This window comes from Filicampus tigris, chromosome 5, assembly GCF_054856515.1.
Source record: "Filicampus tigris isolate MCC_2025a chromosome 5, RoL_Ftig_1.0, whole genome shotgun sequence".
Lineage (NCBI taxonomy): Eukaryota > Metazoa > Chordata > Actinopteri > Syngnathiformes > Syngnathidae > Filicampus > Filicampus tigris.
Window position 1 is genome coordinate 11,217,501 of NC_141221.1, and position 15,238 is coordinate 11,232,738.

At 41.6% G+C, this 15,238-nt stretch overlaps 2 protein-coding genes across 2 annotated transcripts in view; one reads left to right on the top strand and one right to left on the bottom strand.

Moving 5' to 3' along the window:
- klf9 (Kruppel like factor 9) overlaps window positions 1–5,984 on the top strand; it is a 7,682-nt gene extending 1,698 nt beyond the window's left edge. Inside the window, exons 1-2 of the mRNA XM_086030916.1 lie at window positions 1–1,641; window positions 4,272–5,984. The exon at window positions 1–1,641 is cut by the window's left edge and continues 1,698 nt beyond it. Of these exons, the coding sequence (XP_085887042.1) occupies window positions 1,341–1,641; window positions 4,272–4,552 (582 nt within the window). The 5' untranslated portion in view covers window positions 1–1,340 and the 3' untranslated portion in view covers window positions 4,553–5,984. The remainder of the gene's footprint in view (window positions 1,642–4,271) is intronic.
- A 349-nt stretch (window positions 5,985–6,333) lies between these two features.
- Window positions 6,334–14,892, bottom strand: fam219ab (family with sequence similarity 219 member Ab). Its single transcript, XM_086030917.1, has 6 exons — window positions 14,628–14,892; window positions 12,228–12,327; window positions 10,998–11,103; window positions 9,146–9,226; window positions 9,018–9,072; window positions 6,334–8,235 (listed from the first exon to the last, which is right to left on the bottom strand). Exons 1-6 carry the CDS (start codon window positions 14,691–14,693, stop codon window positions 8,077–8,079), a joined length of 567 nt encoding a protein of 188 aa, XP_085887043.1. The 5' UTR covers window positions 14,694–14,892; the 3' UTR covers window positions 6,334–8,076.
- Window positions 14,893–15,238: the final 346 nt, after the last annotated feature.

The window sequence follows — 15,238 nt, forward strand, 5'->3', positions numbered from 1 at the left end:
GTTGAATGTGGCAAGTCCTCTTAGCATTTAACAGCTAGACTGGATAGGTATTGCAGATGTGTGATTTATAGTTTTACCTAATTAAAAAAAAATCATTATCAAACTACATTCTTCCTATTCACAATTGGTATTTTAGTTGGCTGCAACATCATTTTGCTTAAAACAAATGTTGTCACTTACTCCATTGGTGGGTACGGTGTTTGTCATTACCAATATCTACAATACTGTTGCAGATATCGACTATGGTGGATTACAGATATCTGCAAATTAATTGTAATCATTTGTAATTCCAGTTGAAGATATCCTCAATTCAAGACATCTTCAGATCCCTTTTCTTAAGTTATAACTCGGGTGAAATTGTATACTGTGTGTAACAGGAATTAAGACTCGTCGGAATAAAATAGTAGAATTAAAGATTAGTAGATATCTTAAACTACAGTTACAGATATCTGTAATGAATGGCAAAAAGTCCTAATGACACAATGCAAAGGTGAATCTTTCTATATATGTATTCGAATAGTCACAAGAGATCTTGAATGAAAATTTCAACTATTACAAATGGAATTCATAATTATAACTAGTCATAGAGATTTGCATTGCACAACGTAGCTTTTAAATGTTTAAAAAAAAATGCTTGCCATGGAAACCACGGTAATGCTGCTTAACTGAAAGATAAACTACTATTGAATTATATGTTGAGCGTTTTTAATTTATACGAATCATAGTGGTATATGTTTCTGTAGTACAACTCCATGATCTGCCTGTGTGAGCGTTGAAGTCACATTTTCCCAGTCAATAGTCGTCCATGGATGCGGCATCATTCAAGCCCGGCCCCTTTTCCGCCAACGTCGCCCTCTGATTGGATCACACGGCCCGGTCGCTGACTTCCATGAATCTGCAATTCCCTAAAACAACGGGTCACGTCTCTCGTGGGCCAATGGCTGTCCAGTTCCACGATGACGCCTGGGATTCCGCGAAATTGTTTCTCGGGAGTGCGAGGACACAACAGCAGCAGCAGTAAAGCAGAGAAAACCAAGACAAGTTGACGCGTGTTTGGAAGAGCATTCGATTTAATGTCGTGGAAGTCGCTTGAACGAAGAAATAGACTGAGAATTCAAAACACTATTCAAAGTACCGCATAATTCTCTCTACTGAGTGTACTGTTTTCTTTTTTCTTAACCGACCCACTCTTTGTGGTACAGTCACATTGACGCCGACACGTGTGTGGATGATCAAGCACACCACCTCGCTCTGACCCTCTCTTCCTCCTCCTCTTCACCGGGTGGGGATTGTTTTTTTGCAACACTTCTCATCTCCACCAGCGCACTCTTCAAGCGGCCATGTCCGAGGTTTCTACGGACCCCGTCCCCGCGCGACCACCCGTGGTCCTGACGGACGACACGCTCAAGGAGAACCCAGAGAACCGAACTTTGCTGATGGTGGCAATGATTCTGTTAGACTTGAACAAATGTCGGCCCGACGCCGTGGAGAAGGACGAGAAGGAGAAGCCGGCCGAGATCAAGAGAAGGGCGGAGAAGCCCCAGGAGTCCTCCGAGAAGAGGCACCGCTGCCCCTTTAGCGGCTGTGGCAAGATGTACGGAAAGTCGTCCCACCTTAAAGCCCACCTGAGGGTGCATACCGGTAAGTGAAGCTCACCTGGCCGGTTATTTTTCTCTTTTTTTTTAACGGAACCGCCCTTTCATCATTACTTCTATTGTTGACGTCACTGCTCAAATAGGTATTCGATGCCAGAAAGTGACGTCAATGTGTCACGATATAAAGGTTCGTGGGCGCATGTCGTGACATTAGGGGTGGATCGTGCCCAAAAAAAAGCATCGTGCTCAGTCATTGGGGGAGGAGAAGGTGGTGGCAGTGTGTGTGTGGGTGTGTGCCTGTGTGTGTGGGGGCCCCTTGCAATATAAACGGATATTTAACAAAGCCAAAGCCTGTATAAAATCAGCACGGCTGTATTGGTTGCAGGGGCCTCCATATGTTGCTCCAGATGTTGATATGGACCAATATCAGCCGTTACTCGGGGGCGCGGCCCCCTTACTAGCTGACGCGTGGGATTTCCAACGCATTGTGGTTGCATTGATCTGGTCCCAATGTCAGGAGTCCCTCGTGTTCCCTTTGAGTCACGCCCACGTGGTGCTAAATCAACCTGAGTGGGAAATCAAAATCATCGTCCTTTTTTTCAAGAATATGCGTGGGGTGACCGTAACGACCGTAACAAACGTGCGGCTGCAGGTCACTGCGACACTGAAGTGCCGGTACACAAGCTCCAGTCCGAAGATAACAAACCCCGCCTCTCCCCGTGCCGAGCTATCCGCTACTTCCGTATACGTCATTCACCCCGCCCTCGTCCTCACGCGCCTAGTTGTAAACAAGATAAAACACGTGGTCAAGCCGCGCACGTGGCGGGGGAGGACACTTTTTTTTAAAATGCTCATAGCTGTTATCGTGACTCACTTGTTCTAAAATCATCGTGTTTTGATGTTGTTCCTAGAAAACACGCACGCGCGCACACACCCCTGAAAATGTTTTTTTTTATGTGCTGAGACGATCAAACTGTTTGTACTCTGGCTGCCTGTGAATTGCTTCATCCTTTATTTTTGTACTTTGGCTGCCTGTGAATTGCTTCATCCTTTATTTTTTTTAAATGCACTTTGAAGAACCAAAAACAAACAAACGAAAATAACCTGAGTCATAGATTACATCTGAATTTCTACATGTTTCTCTTATAGTACGTAATCACAACACATTTGTCATTATCATACGTCTACGACCTATGGGCATGTTAAGCCCTTTGTCTCGTTATTCAGTGCTGTATAAATAAATTTGACTTGACGTCAAAGTGACGTCACATGTCAAGATGGTGGTCAAGTCGCTGAAAAAAACACTCCGCTCATTGAAAAGCATTGAATTTGGGGTCGTTGTCATTTGATTTGTGAGGATTATTTTGATTTCAAAATGTGATGAAATGTCGTTTGAGTACTATAACAATATGCCTGCAGAGGCAAAAGTCCGAATTTTATCACACTCGAGAACGAGTCTTACCACTTAAGAAGTGCTCACCACAAAGCACTGCGGTCTTTCTTGGATACTGGTTATCTTACATTCCAAACTGTCTCACTCCTTTCACTCCTTTTACCCACTTTCTCCGACGTTCTTGGTCCATACAGTAATTGTGGTGAAACCTGTTTTAAGTACATCCCGTTTTATTGCGAAAAGCCTAACAGGAAGTACCTATGTGGCAGCTTGAGAGAATTTAAGAGACGCAAAACGTTCGAGTTTCTCTAAACATGTCGCTTGAATCCCTGCGACAGTAATATGGAATGACAGTTTAGTTTCCATCATGTTATGGTTGGACAATCCAACCGCACAACAACTTCTAGGCATGATTTCTGCGAGCTTTATATGCTGTCACAGGCAAAAGCAATGCAATACGGTGGGCTGTTTTCACCGATTAAGCGCGTTGCATCGTGGGTAATACAAGAAATGCCCGGATTTTCGGAATTGTCTTTAGCAATCCCCTTTTCCGACTATTTAGCTAGCCATCTCTAGCTAGGGAGGTAGCTAACTAGGTCTAGCTAGCTCTTATATGTCCATCCATTCATTCACCTGTCTGTCCATCCATTGATCAGTCTGTCTGAGAGCTACATATTGGGTAGCCGCCTGATTATTGTGAGGGGCTACTAGTTGGATACATACTTCTGAACTAGTGAGCTAGCTATATCGCTAGCTAGCGAGCTAGCTATTATCTATCTCTAGCTAGCTGTCTTATCTGCCCTTCCATTCATTTGTCTGTCCATCTATTGAGCCGTCTGTGTGTCAGTCTGAGAGCTACATCTTCGGTAGCCTACTGATTATTGCAAAGGGTTACCAGTTTGATACACACTTTTTCTTAAATAGCTTGGGGGTAAATTATCTCTTCATGGTCCTTGCGGCCACTAGCTTGTTTCCACGAATGCTATGGCATATAATACTGACCTTTGAACTACTGTATACTACTTTTTACATTTTTAATACTGTCATTTTCTAATTGACACTAATGCAAGTGTAATTTAAAAAATAGGAACAAAAAATGTTAGATGCAGCTGACTGTTAAGTCTCGCTATGTTAAAAAAGAAAGAAACAAACAAATGAAAAGAAACACCTAGTGAGCTGTTTTATTTCATATCAGGCTCACGGGTTTCTCATCTGGTGCTTGAAAGCTATCTGTTGCCCACGGGCACCACCTGATCTAAACACTCTCCCGTGTTCTTCCTCAGGTGAGCGTCCGTTCCAGTGCACCTGGCCGGCCTGTGGCAAGAAGTTCTCCCGCTCAGACGAGCTGACCCGCCACTTCCGCACTCACACGGGCGAGAAGCGCTTCACCTGTCCGCTGTGCGACAAATGCTTCATGAGGAGCGACCACTTGACCAAGCATGCACGCCGCCACGCCGGCTTCCATCCGAGCATGCTTGAGGGCGTTGGTGCCACCAAGAGACGCCGCAGCTCCATCTCCGTGTCGTCGTCCGACTCAGGAGACCAAAGTCCTCAGGGCATATAAAATGGAGGCCAACACACACATGGACACACTCACTCGTGTGCCACCTCAACTATCACAGAGGTTTTCTCAGTGTCGAGCTTCCATTCTTTACCAATATGACAGGTATTTATTCAAAACTGTCTTGTCAGGTTGACTTTTTTCCAATCATTTTTTAGTAATAATGTCTTTGTACAATGGAATAGTGGTTAGTATAGTTGTAGTTCTTAAACTTGTAGTTCTGAGGTTCTGGCTTTGAATCTTGCGTGGGGTTAGCACGGCTCATATCCCACATTCCAAAAACAAGCATGTAAGGTTCATTAAATTCTCAAAATTGTCCAAGGGTGACAATGTGAATGTTTGTCTATGTGACCCGCCAACTGGCTGGTGACCTGTTTATGGTTTACCCCACCTCACGCCCAAAGTGAGATGGCGCTATGGAAAATGGATGGATAATATACCATCCTCATACAGTATGTATCATTGTCAGCAACACTATGTTTAGTCGGTGAACATGAGTCTGCTCCACTACATGACTGAGGGGGAATGAATATTATAAACAGTACAGATAATGCATATGTACAATAGATCAGTATTACCATGTACATAGAAGGGAGATGGATTACTTAGCCTTTAGTTATTCAAGAGAAATGAGACAATTATGTAGATTAGAATTTAGTCAATGACAAAGTTACTTCATAAGAAGAAACTTACAAATATGCATAAAAATGCATAATCAATGCATACAAGTATACATTGACGAGACTTAGCTAACACAAACCTCATGCCAAATGTTAACTTCATCAGACATTACAAGCAACTAAGTCTTCATCACTTGAGGACTGTGCCTTCTGGAGGGCTTCCCCCCGCCTCGGCACGATCAAAATTAATAATTATCATCATTATATTGATCACACTGATATTCAGCAATGCAGAGTGAATATTAAGTGACTTGTCTCCGACCAAAAGTGCCAGCCAGGTGCTGTACACTTGACTTGTTTATCCTCATGTTGTATTTTGACAGGGATGTTTTTTGCACCTCCTGGTGGTGATGTTGAAACACAACATGTCACCTTTCGATCTGGCTGGGAGTCTTTTATTTAGTTCAGAAATCAATTCCATATTGTGTCATATATGTCTTTGTATTTGTTCGGTACACTGTTTTTCATAAAGGGTTTTATGTCATTAATGAGGCCAAGAGGGGGCACCACTCCACTACACGAGCCACAAATGTTTAATTGTAATTATTATTTTTGTTAATCACAGTGCTTAGACTTTAGATTTTATTGTCATTATGGCATCTGTGATTCAGTGTTGGTGCCTTTCAGGTTGAAGCCATTAAAATGCTACTGTGCTGTAATGAGGGTCACCGCAGACCCTGTATTAATACATTAGACATAGCATTGTAATAATTAAGGCTCAGACATTTTAACATTAAAAATAATGTGCTTTTTGATCCTGTGCTACGTCTTCTATATGCACTGCACACGCACACGCTATAGCTTTCTACATTCACTGCCTTAGCACATTTCAATCATGGCATGAGCAGCATTTAGAGTAAGCGTTGAAAAGAAGACTTAAAAACAAAATGAAAGTGAGACTTACTGTTTTCAACACTACGTAGTCCTCTAAAGACACCTCGTTGGCAAGCTAGTTAGCTGCTAGCAAGCTAGCTTTTTCGTTGTCCGCCACTCTTACGCCTGTGCTTGTGTAATTTACCACATTGTTCTGGTTTTAATAAACTAAAATAACTTTCTTTTATCACTGGACAAGAGCAGTGACAAAAATAAAAACGAAGGTCGGGCTAATGTTCCATTAGATGTGTGTTTATTTAGTGTTTTCATACACCACACGTAACAATGTTAATTACCATAATGGAAGTGTTTATGAAACTCAATGATTCATTCTAAAAGGAAAAACAATTAACACATGTTTTAAGGTAGGGCTGGGCAATTCCGGTCCTCGGGCCGGTAAACTGCATGTTTTCTATATCGCCCTGCTGCAACACACCTGATTCAAATGATCACATAATCAACCAGGTCAACAAAATCTGGATAACGATCCTGATCATTTGAATCAGGTGGGCTGCAGCAGAGTGACATAAAATATGCAGGATTCCTGCCCTCGAGGACCGGAATTTCCCACTCGTTTCAAGGTAAAAAAAAAACAAAAAACGTTTACAGCATGTTCATGAAAATAAAGTAACTCATGGAGATGATAAATAATGCACACATATTGTTAGCTTGTTTGTACTTAAGGCAACTCTAACTGCAAATAATCAGTTCATTGAAGGGAGCTAGGCCAGTAAATGAAGCTGCAAGACCCACAGTTTCCCACCGACTATTCACATTGGCATGGTAGTTATGTACAGTACATGCATGCGTTTGTGTATGTATGTGTGTATGTGTGTGCAAAGACAGGAGTCAAACCCTTTTTGTGTCTGATGATGGACACTATAAAATGTACAAACTTTTAAACATTTTTGGGGAAATGACATGAAATACTTTGTCCTTTGGCCTCATGCCTTGTACCCCTATACAGCAATCTCCCTTTTCACATGTTTTTAATACATCTGGGGAAACCGTATCACTGCTGTGCAAGAAAAAGGCCCAAAAAGGTGAAAACAAATTGTGCAAATTGAAATAATACAGAACACAGTCCCAACATGCTGGGAAGGGGAGAAATGAAATGTGCAAATGTTCTTTCTTAACTTCCCTTTTCGGTTATCTAGGCCAGTGACCATCAAGCAGTTTGCTCTTCAGCCATGATCCTACATTCATCCCTAAAGCCTGTCAGGAGACATTCAAAGCCAGTAGGACAGAGAAGGTGAATGATTGTGGGGGGGGGGGTGGACTGTGCTACATCGCAACCTTGTACAGTACAATGTTACAGTACTTGGAGCGCCAAGACTGCAGTCCTTTGCCTCTTTAACACAGAACAATTCAACTTGCGTTAAACTCACGACAGTAAAACAGTACAGTAGTATTTAAAATTGTAAACCATATTTTAGGTAAGCGGAGCAGCTGAGTCAGCAATATCATCATCACCGTTTAATATCATGTTGAGGAGAAGTGCATGTCCTACCATAGGAGGAAAACACCAGCATTCATATACCGTATATAGATACTGTATATATACTGTGCTATACACTAGTCAGAAAAAGCTATGGATATTCAGCTTTGGGGTTAAATTTCAGGATAAAACGTAACAGGACAATAACCTCTTCAACTGAACTTATTTTGACCCTCTCTAAACTTTTAAATGTACCTGTAAAGGTTATAGTGGATTGCAGGCGTATCCTGAAATTTCACAGAAAGCCCAATTTTGTTAACTCTTCATGACTAGTGTATCTTGACTATCTTCACCTTTTTCCTTCTCACAGTTTTAAGCAACACGTTCTATGAATGAATAGATTGGTCATTCCTATTCTAGCACATTTGAGTTGGTAATATATTTTCCATCAGTGCGTCACCGCTGTCACTCTTGACAACGAAGAAAAATGAGGAGGAGATGAAGGTCGCGGTTATGCTGTGCTAAGAGAGGGAGGGTTACTGGATGTGACAGGTGGTGGAGGGCGTCGCCTGGCAGCAAATGCAGGTCGGGTTGACCGATTTGGGCGGGATCAGATCCAGGTCCTCGTCATCAGGTATCTCATCCAAGCGGTAACCGTCTTTCAGCAGCTGAATGTTGAGATCTTGGTTGATTTGCTACAAGAGACGCAAGTAGTGGTCATGCCATGCGCGTAAAAAATATATTTGACTGGTGTGATTATGCACACTTTGTGAAAAGGTGTCTTTTACATACAATTTATTTATATGCCATGTATAAATTCCTTAATATCATCACATACTGTATTTGTTGCAAATGTGATGTCAGAAGCCAACAAAATGACAATGTAGATATACATTTCCGTATTTATGCTCATTTTTGTTTGGGCAGCTGCCAAAGAAAGACAAAAGAAATATACTTTTATTCTTGTTTCAAAGCAACATAAGGATGTTTCTGCTTAAGCTTTCTCATAAAATTATGACTATGTAGAATTAGATTTTTTTTTGTTTGTAAATGTAAAATGTGGACGTTGCTCTTGGAAAAACATTTTTGTAATATTACACCTTTAGGAATATAACCTCTGTCTCGTTTTTGACAGATACTGTATTTAGGCCTAATACACTCCTGTATTTTAATGTTGGTCATTATAGTGGTGCCAATTAATTTTCTGGGGTGGTAATTGGTGTTTAAAAAAAAAAAAAAAAAAAAAGACGACTAGTGAAAGTCACGCCTGTTGAGATGAGACTAAGCGATGATGACGCAGCATCAACCTCCCTCCTCGACCTACCATATCACCATTTTGTTGCCATGGTGCACGCCTTGCTTGCAGCCTGCTGTTATGTAATGCTGAGACCAAGAGTCTAAATTAGATTACGCACATGTACGCTAATCATTTCTCGTGGCAACACCGATGCTTTCTATTTGCAAGGCTGGAACCCACCTCAGCAGAGGAGTATCCCGACGACGAGTATCTTGACATGTCGAAGTCATCGTCACTGAATAGGAGCACGGGTGTTAAGTGTGGCCCATTTGTAACACTCGAGAGACATGTCTGTGGACGGAGCTCACCTGTCCGTGTCCAACGCAACCAAGGGCTTCTCATCCGGACTCTGGTCTAACGAGGAATAACCTTTATTGGGCACTACCAACCTGTTAGCAAGAAGCGGAGATAACATTGGTGATCAAGAAGAAGCGTGTGGGGAGAACAGGACGAGACAACAAGGGAGAAATATCGGACACATCAAGAACAAAAAGGACCGGAGAAGACAGTGAGCGAGAAGGCAGACATAGCAGGCAGCGTCCCGGAAACCTTCAATCAATGAAACCCTTCCTCCTAAGAGCCCATGTGACAGGCCCACATAATGGATGTGAGATAGCATCTCTAGTTAAGCTCAAGGAAACATGGCTCATACCGGAATATGAGAAGAGACTAGCACAAACAAGCAGCTCCGATTTGCTGTATTCTGGCAGCTGCCGCATGTAAAAATGAGTTGTCATAATGTATCATCGTTGAAATGCTTGGACGCTTCATTAAATTATGCCACGATTCTTGCACCCTGCAATTGAAGTTGCAGTTGAAATCTAGGCTTTCATTTTTTTCATTATTGCCAACTAATTGCTCATTTTTACCTCCGTCAAAGAGGTTATGTTTTTACCTGTGTCTATTATGGTGGAATTACGGAAAAAACTACTCGACATAGCCCAAAAGCCGACTTTTTCCCTTCAGATTGATACCCAACTGACAGTAGCACTGATCAAAAATGTATTTTGGACACTAAAATAATGTCTTTTCTTTTATAGTTTTTGAAATATTTTGATTTTTTGTTTTAAGTTTAAACTACAAAAGCTGGCACAATACAGATTTTACCAAGCATTGTAATTTATATCTGATGTTACTGAAAAAAAACACCTGTTGTTGAACCTAACCCTTAATTCCTCAAATATACTACCGCACTATATTTCATATCATTATTATTATTATGAAACCCATGTGTGTTATACAAAAATGCTAGGGCAGATTTTTGAAATCCAAAATCCATCTAGAAAACTAATATTTTTCAAAGTAATATTCGAGCCAAGAGTTTTCCCTTTTTTGTGATGTCATCACATAAGTGTACCGAGTGGGGGGGGGGGGGGTGGGGGAATCAGCGACGCTGACCATTAAAGTACCTTCTGTGCATGCATAAGATGCAATACTCTTCCATACCGTCGGCGGACGTAGTCACTATTTCTCATTGTTAGAAAAATCCAACCGGAAAGCTGTTGGCCGGGGGCGGATTATAACAACGTAAACAATGCGCTCGGCTATATTCTTCGCTCACGATGAACACCCACGCGAAGTAAACCCTCACATTCTTGACACGGTATCGTGAAATACTTACATTGTCAACCCTCGCTCTTGTACTTGAAAAAAGATTAAGGCAGCGAAGGCGTGCTCACTGTTTATCCACATTTATCACTTCCCGTTGGCGCTACGCGCGCTGATTTGCTAGCTAACAGCCAATCAGAGTGACCAAATGTCACGACTGCCGACGCCGATTCAACATGCGTAAACGCCCCCCCCCCCCCCCCCCCCCCCCGACGCTTAGAGACGAGTTACGACACTACGACGGTGGTCACTACACCAATGCGACGGCGCTTAAAGACGCCACGACGCTTCACGACCTCCGACGTCGGTTTGGTGTATCAGGGCCTTTAAGGGAAACTGTCTTTATAACTGGAACTCCCACTGGTGTCCATTAAACTATTTTCTATACACTCTTCCCCATTAGGGTCATTGTTGCGCTGGAGCCGATCTAACCCAGCACAGTCCGGTTTGACCTTCAACTTTGTACGACCTCCTCCCAAATTATGAATTATGAGTTGAACTAGAGAAAAGAAGCCCGAGCCACAAATTGTCCGCCGTTGGTGTTCTGCTCACCGTGTTCTCGCCATGACGTTGTTCTTCTTAGGCTGATTGTTGACTGGACTGCCCACACTGTTTCCATTCTTCAATGAGCCCTTCCTGGCCAGCTCTCTCTGTTTCTCTGCGCAACACACACACACGCACACGCACGCACACACAAAACACGGCGTCAGCTTCAATAGACCGCTTACAAGTAATGAAGGTCAGCGTGCTTGGCTTACTTGTCACAAACACACTCTCTCCAGCTTCCAACAAGCATTGGTCTTTTTAGACTTGAAATGTTTCTCCTATGCCCTTGTGTAACCACTGACAAGCTGAATAAGATTAGCATGTTTAAAACGAGCGCTCATCGGGAAGTGTGATGATGAGAAAAGAGAATTGGGTTTCATTTCTCTTGTTGCTCAGGTGTAACTGATTCATGAAAGTAAACTGTCATTTTTAACACCAGAAGAAGATAAGCGGCAAGTGTACTTTGACCAGCAAGTGAATTTTTTTATTTTTTTTATTTTATTTTTTTAACTGTTCTCAGAACCATTTAAGTGAATATGCAGATATGATGCCTGTTTACATCTTTATTTATATTGGCTTGACACTTCTTGGACACTTACGCATGCAGTACTTGTATTACCGTGTATTCATACAGAATGTAATAATATAAAGTTGTCCCATCTGACCATGTGTCAAAACCAGGGCTGTTCATACGATTTTTCAACTGAACGGAATTTTTGAAGGTCACAAAATAACAAAAAATCCTTATACAAATATGTCACATTTTACAATTTCAGATTCTCATTTACTGGCTACTTTTGGTGTTCTAATCAAAAACGATTAACCAGTGAGCGAAACGTTCGTGACGTTGCCGTTTTTAAATCGCTTTATTTCAAAGGTCACTGAATAATCAAGCTCGCGTCATAAAGAACATTGGATGATAGTTAATTTGTGACATTCGGATTAGACAGAATACAATTAAGTGTGACTCCAGCCATAATTCTTACTCCATACTGGCCAGATGCATTTGGCTAAGCCTTTGTTTTACTAATGTGAGTGACAACAGTTAAAAAAAAAAAAAATGACAGCTCAGTGCTGGAATCCATCCAAGTTGCTGTCCAAGCTCTTAAACGACTGTGGCCATATATATTTATAGCAACTCAACATCATTGGGCCAAATGTAGAACAAAAACAGGACACATTACAAAATTACAAAACATTAACATGATGTTTTCAAAAGATACTTTCAATGTTCACCTATTTTCATTTGCAGGGGGGAAGGCTTGTAGTTGATTGTGACGGGTTCGGCCTCTCTGGTGTCTGAGTCAGCCTCTGAGGTTGTGGACGAGGCTGGATCCTGGCGACATGAAGACCAAAATTGACATCAGTCAATAATGAGCATGTCTAGATAAAATGTCGCTGTGTTGGCTTCAGTTTGGGCTGGAGAATTAATCAAATTCAAATCAACATCTCAATGTCGTATATATACATGTACATATATTTTTTCTTTTTTTTATTTGTATACAATAGTGCCTAGATACGTTCAGTGCTTAAAAAAAGTGCAATCTTACATGAAACATGAAAAGCCACATTTGTTTGCGTTATTGTTGCAATGTGATGGATGATGGATGCAACAAGTTTCTCAAGTTTCAAAGTATATGGTTTTAAAATAGGGATGGGGTTTCAAAGTAGTATTAGGGTTTCCAGATTGGGTGTCAAAGAAGGGTTAGTGTTTCAATATAGGGTTATGGTTTTAAAGTAGTGGTGGGGTTTCAATGTAGGATTAGAGTTTTAAAAGAGTGTTCAGGTTTCAAAATAGGGTTACGGTTTTAAAGCAGGGTTTCAAAATACGGATGGGGTTTCAAAATTGAGTTAGGGTTTCAAAGTAGGGTTAAGGTTTCAAAGTAGTGTTTCAAACTAGGGTTAGGGTTTCATAGTAGGGTTAGGGTTCCAAAGTAGTGTTAGGGTTTCCAAGTTGGGTGTCAAAGTAGGGTTAGGGTTTCAATACAGGGTTAAGGTTTTAAAGTAAGGCTGGGGTTTCAATGTAGGATTAGGGCTTTAAAATAGTGTTAAGGTTTTAAAATAGGGTTTCAAAATAGGGTTACGGTTTTAAAGCAGGGTTTCAAAATACAGATGGGGTTTCAAAATAGGGTTAGGGTTACAAAGTAGGGTAAGGTTTTCAAAGTACAGTTAAGTTTTCAAAGTTCTGTTTCAAAATAGAGTTAGGGTGTCAAAGTAGGGTTAATGTTTCAAAGTAGGATTTCAAAATAGGTTTGGGGTTTCAAAATAGAGTTTTAAAGTAGAGTCAGGGTTTCAAACTACAAGGCTCCAGACTCCCTTATTTTATTCAGAACAAATTTGCACTAAATTTGACGCAAGTAGACTGAAGTCAGTCATCTATCTACCCAAGTTCTTATAGTGCTTCTTCTCTCTCGGGTCACAGGTGTCCTGTTTGAAGCCTATCCCAGCTGACTGGATACATCCTGGACTGGTCGTATGGCAAATGTGGACAAACAGCTGATAGTCTCCAATGAACCTAACGTGAATGTTTTTGGAGTGTGGAAGACAGGTGAAGTAGCAGATACTGTACAAATTTCCCACAGGAAGACCGGAGCCCAGATTCAAACCCCAAACTGTGAGACAGTGCTGTAGGGGTTACCTCCACCAATGTGGCCACAAATCACACAATCATTCTCAATCACAACATATATTGGAGTGATAATAGCCTTTTTTTTTTTTTTACATCTTACACACACACACAAAATGCTGGGTTGTTTTGCTAACCCATGAGCAGAGTGGGCCGCTTTTACAAAAGGTTGGGTTAATTATTTTTGACCCAGAAGATTGGGATGAGGACCGAGTTACCCAATACATATAATACATGGGTATAAATAAACCAGCATTGGCTCAGTCCCTTTTTGGACCCAGCAGCTTTAAGAATGTATCAAAGTTAAAGTAGCAACAATGGTTATGATGTTGATTTTATTGCGCTGAATTGTTTTTAAATTTTCAAGTATTTACATACTGTGCATTTTGTGGAAAAAGTAGTGATCTACACACAAATCAGATGACTCTATCGCACATTTATTTGATTCTCTTTTTGGTACGTTTGGTATATGTAACCAACAAGAGTCAAATATGCACATCGAGTCATGGCGTAAAAATACGACTAGGCCACCGTGTGGAGTCTGTGTTTTGCAAGATTCTGCCCAGCCCTACTTACAAACCATAGAGCACAACTCCTCTTTTCTCACACGCATTTTAATTGCCCAACATGTTTTTAAGCTCCAAATCATCAACGCCATCACAGGCCGGAGCAACTTGCTGCATGCGTGGATGCTGGTGATGTGGCTTCTGCGTAAGAACGACGATGATGAGGATGAAGTGGATGCGACGGTTGCAGCTCGCTACACATCACGTTGGACGGAGGAATACATCTCACAACGATTTGATATCTCACGACTTTCGCATTGTGACAAAAAAAAAATCGGTTTGACACATCCGTTCACGCGACATTTATCGGAAACTGAACGCATCCCATGCACATGCAGGCCACGCGCGTTCCCCAGCTGATGTTTTTTGTTTTGTTTTGTTTTTTTAGGGGTATTATTAGAACAAAACACACATGAAAACAACATTACAATCATGATGTCGTACCAGCGGCTGCATCTCCGCCTCCTGCACGGCGTTGGGCACTTGGAATCTGTCGATCTCCTCCATCATGTCGTCGCCTTCTTTTCGCCCAACAAGACGACGCAGACCACGAGCAGATCGCGTTTGGGAGGGGATGCTCGTGGGACTCCGATCAGACGTGAAATAACACTAACCTCTGCGCTCCCACGGAGGCGAGCCTCATCCCAGCTGGTACTAATGTCCACGGTGGTGGTGGCGTGACCGCTAGGCCGCCACCCACTTCCGGATAGAGTGGGCCAAGCGGAGGTCCGAGGACCCGGCAGAGGCCCCCCCACATACGTTAACATCAATCATTTACTTTCAAGAAATGGGACATAAGATAGAAATCTTTATAGGGAACCATATTGTTGTGGATAATTGATTCTCGATTTTTATTGTGATATTGTGAAACAATACTAAAGGCTTGTCTTTGATTTTTTTTTTTTTGCCTCAGAAGTCTTCCGTCACTCTGTTTTGTTTTACACCATTTGGGTTCTAAAAAAAACGATGGTAAAAATATAATATAATAATACTAAAATAAATGATAATAATAATAATAATAATAATAATTTAGACCGAAGATGAGAGGGTGATGT

Coding starts and splice junctions, on each gene's coding strand:
- fam219ab (XM_086030917.1), bottom strand. CDS start 14,693: ATGATGGAGGAGATCGACAGATTCCAAGTGCCCAACGCCGTGCAGGAG. Junction 9,073..9,145: donor GTTGCGTTGGACACGGACAG/GTGAGCTCCGTC, acceptor GCTCCTATTCAG/TGACGATGACTTCGACATGT. Junction 8,236..9,017: donor CGGGATACTCCTCTGCTGAG/GTGGGTTCCAGC, acceptor CGTCTCTTGTAG/CAAATCAACCAAGATCTCAA.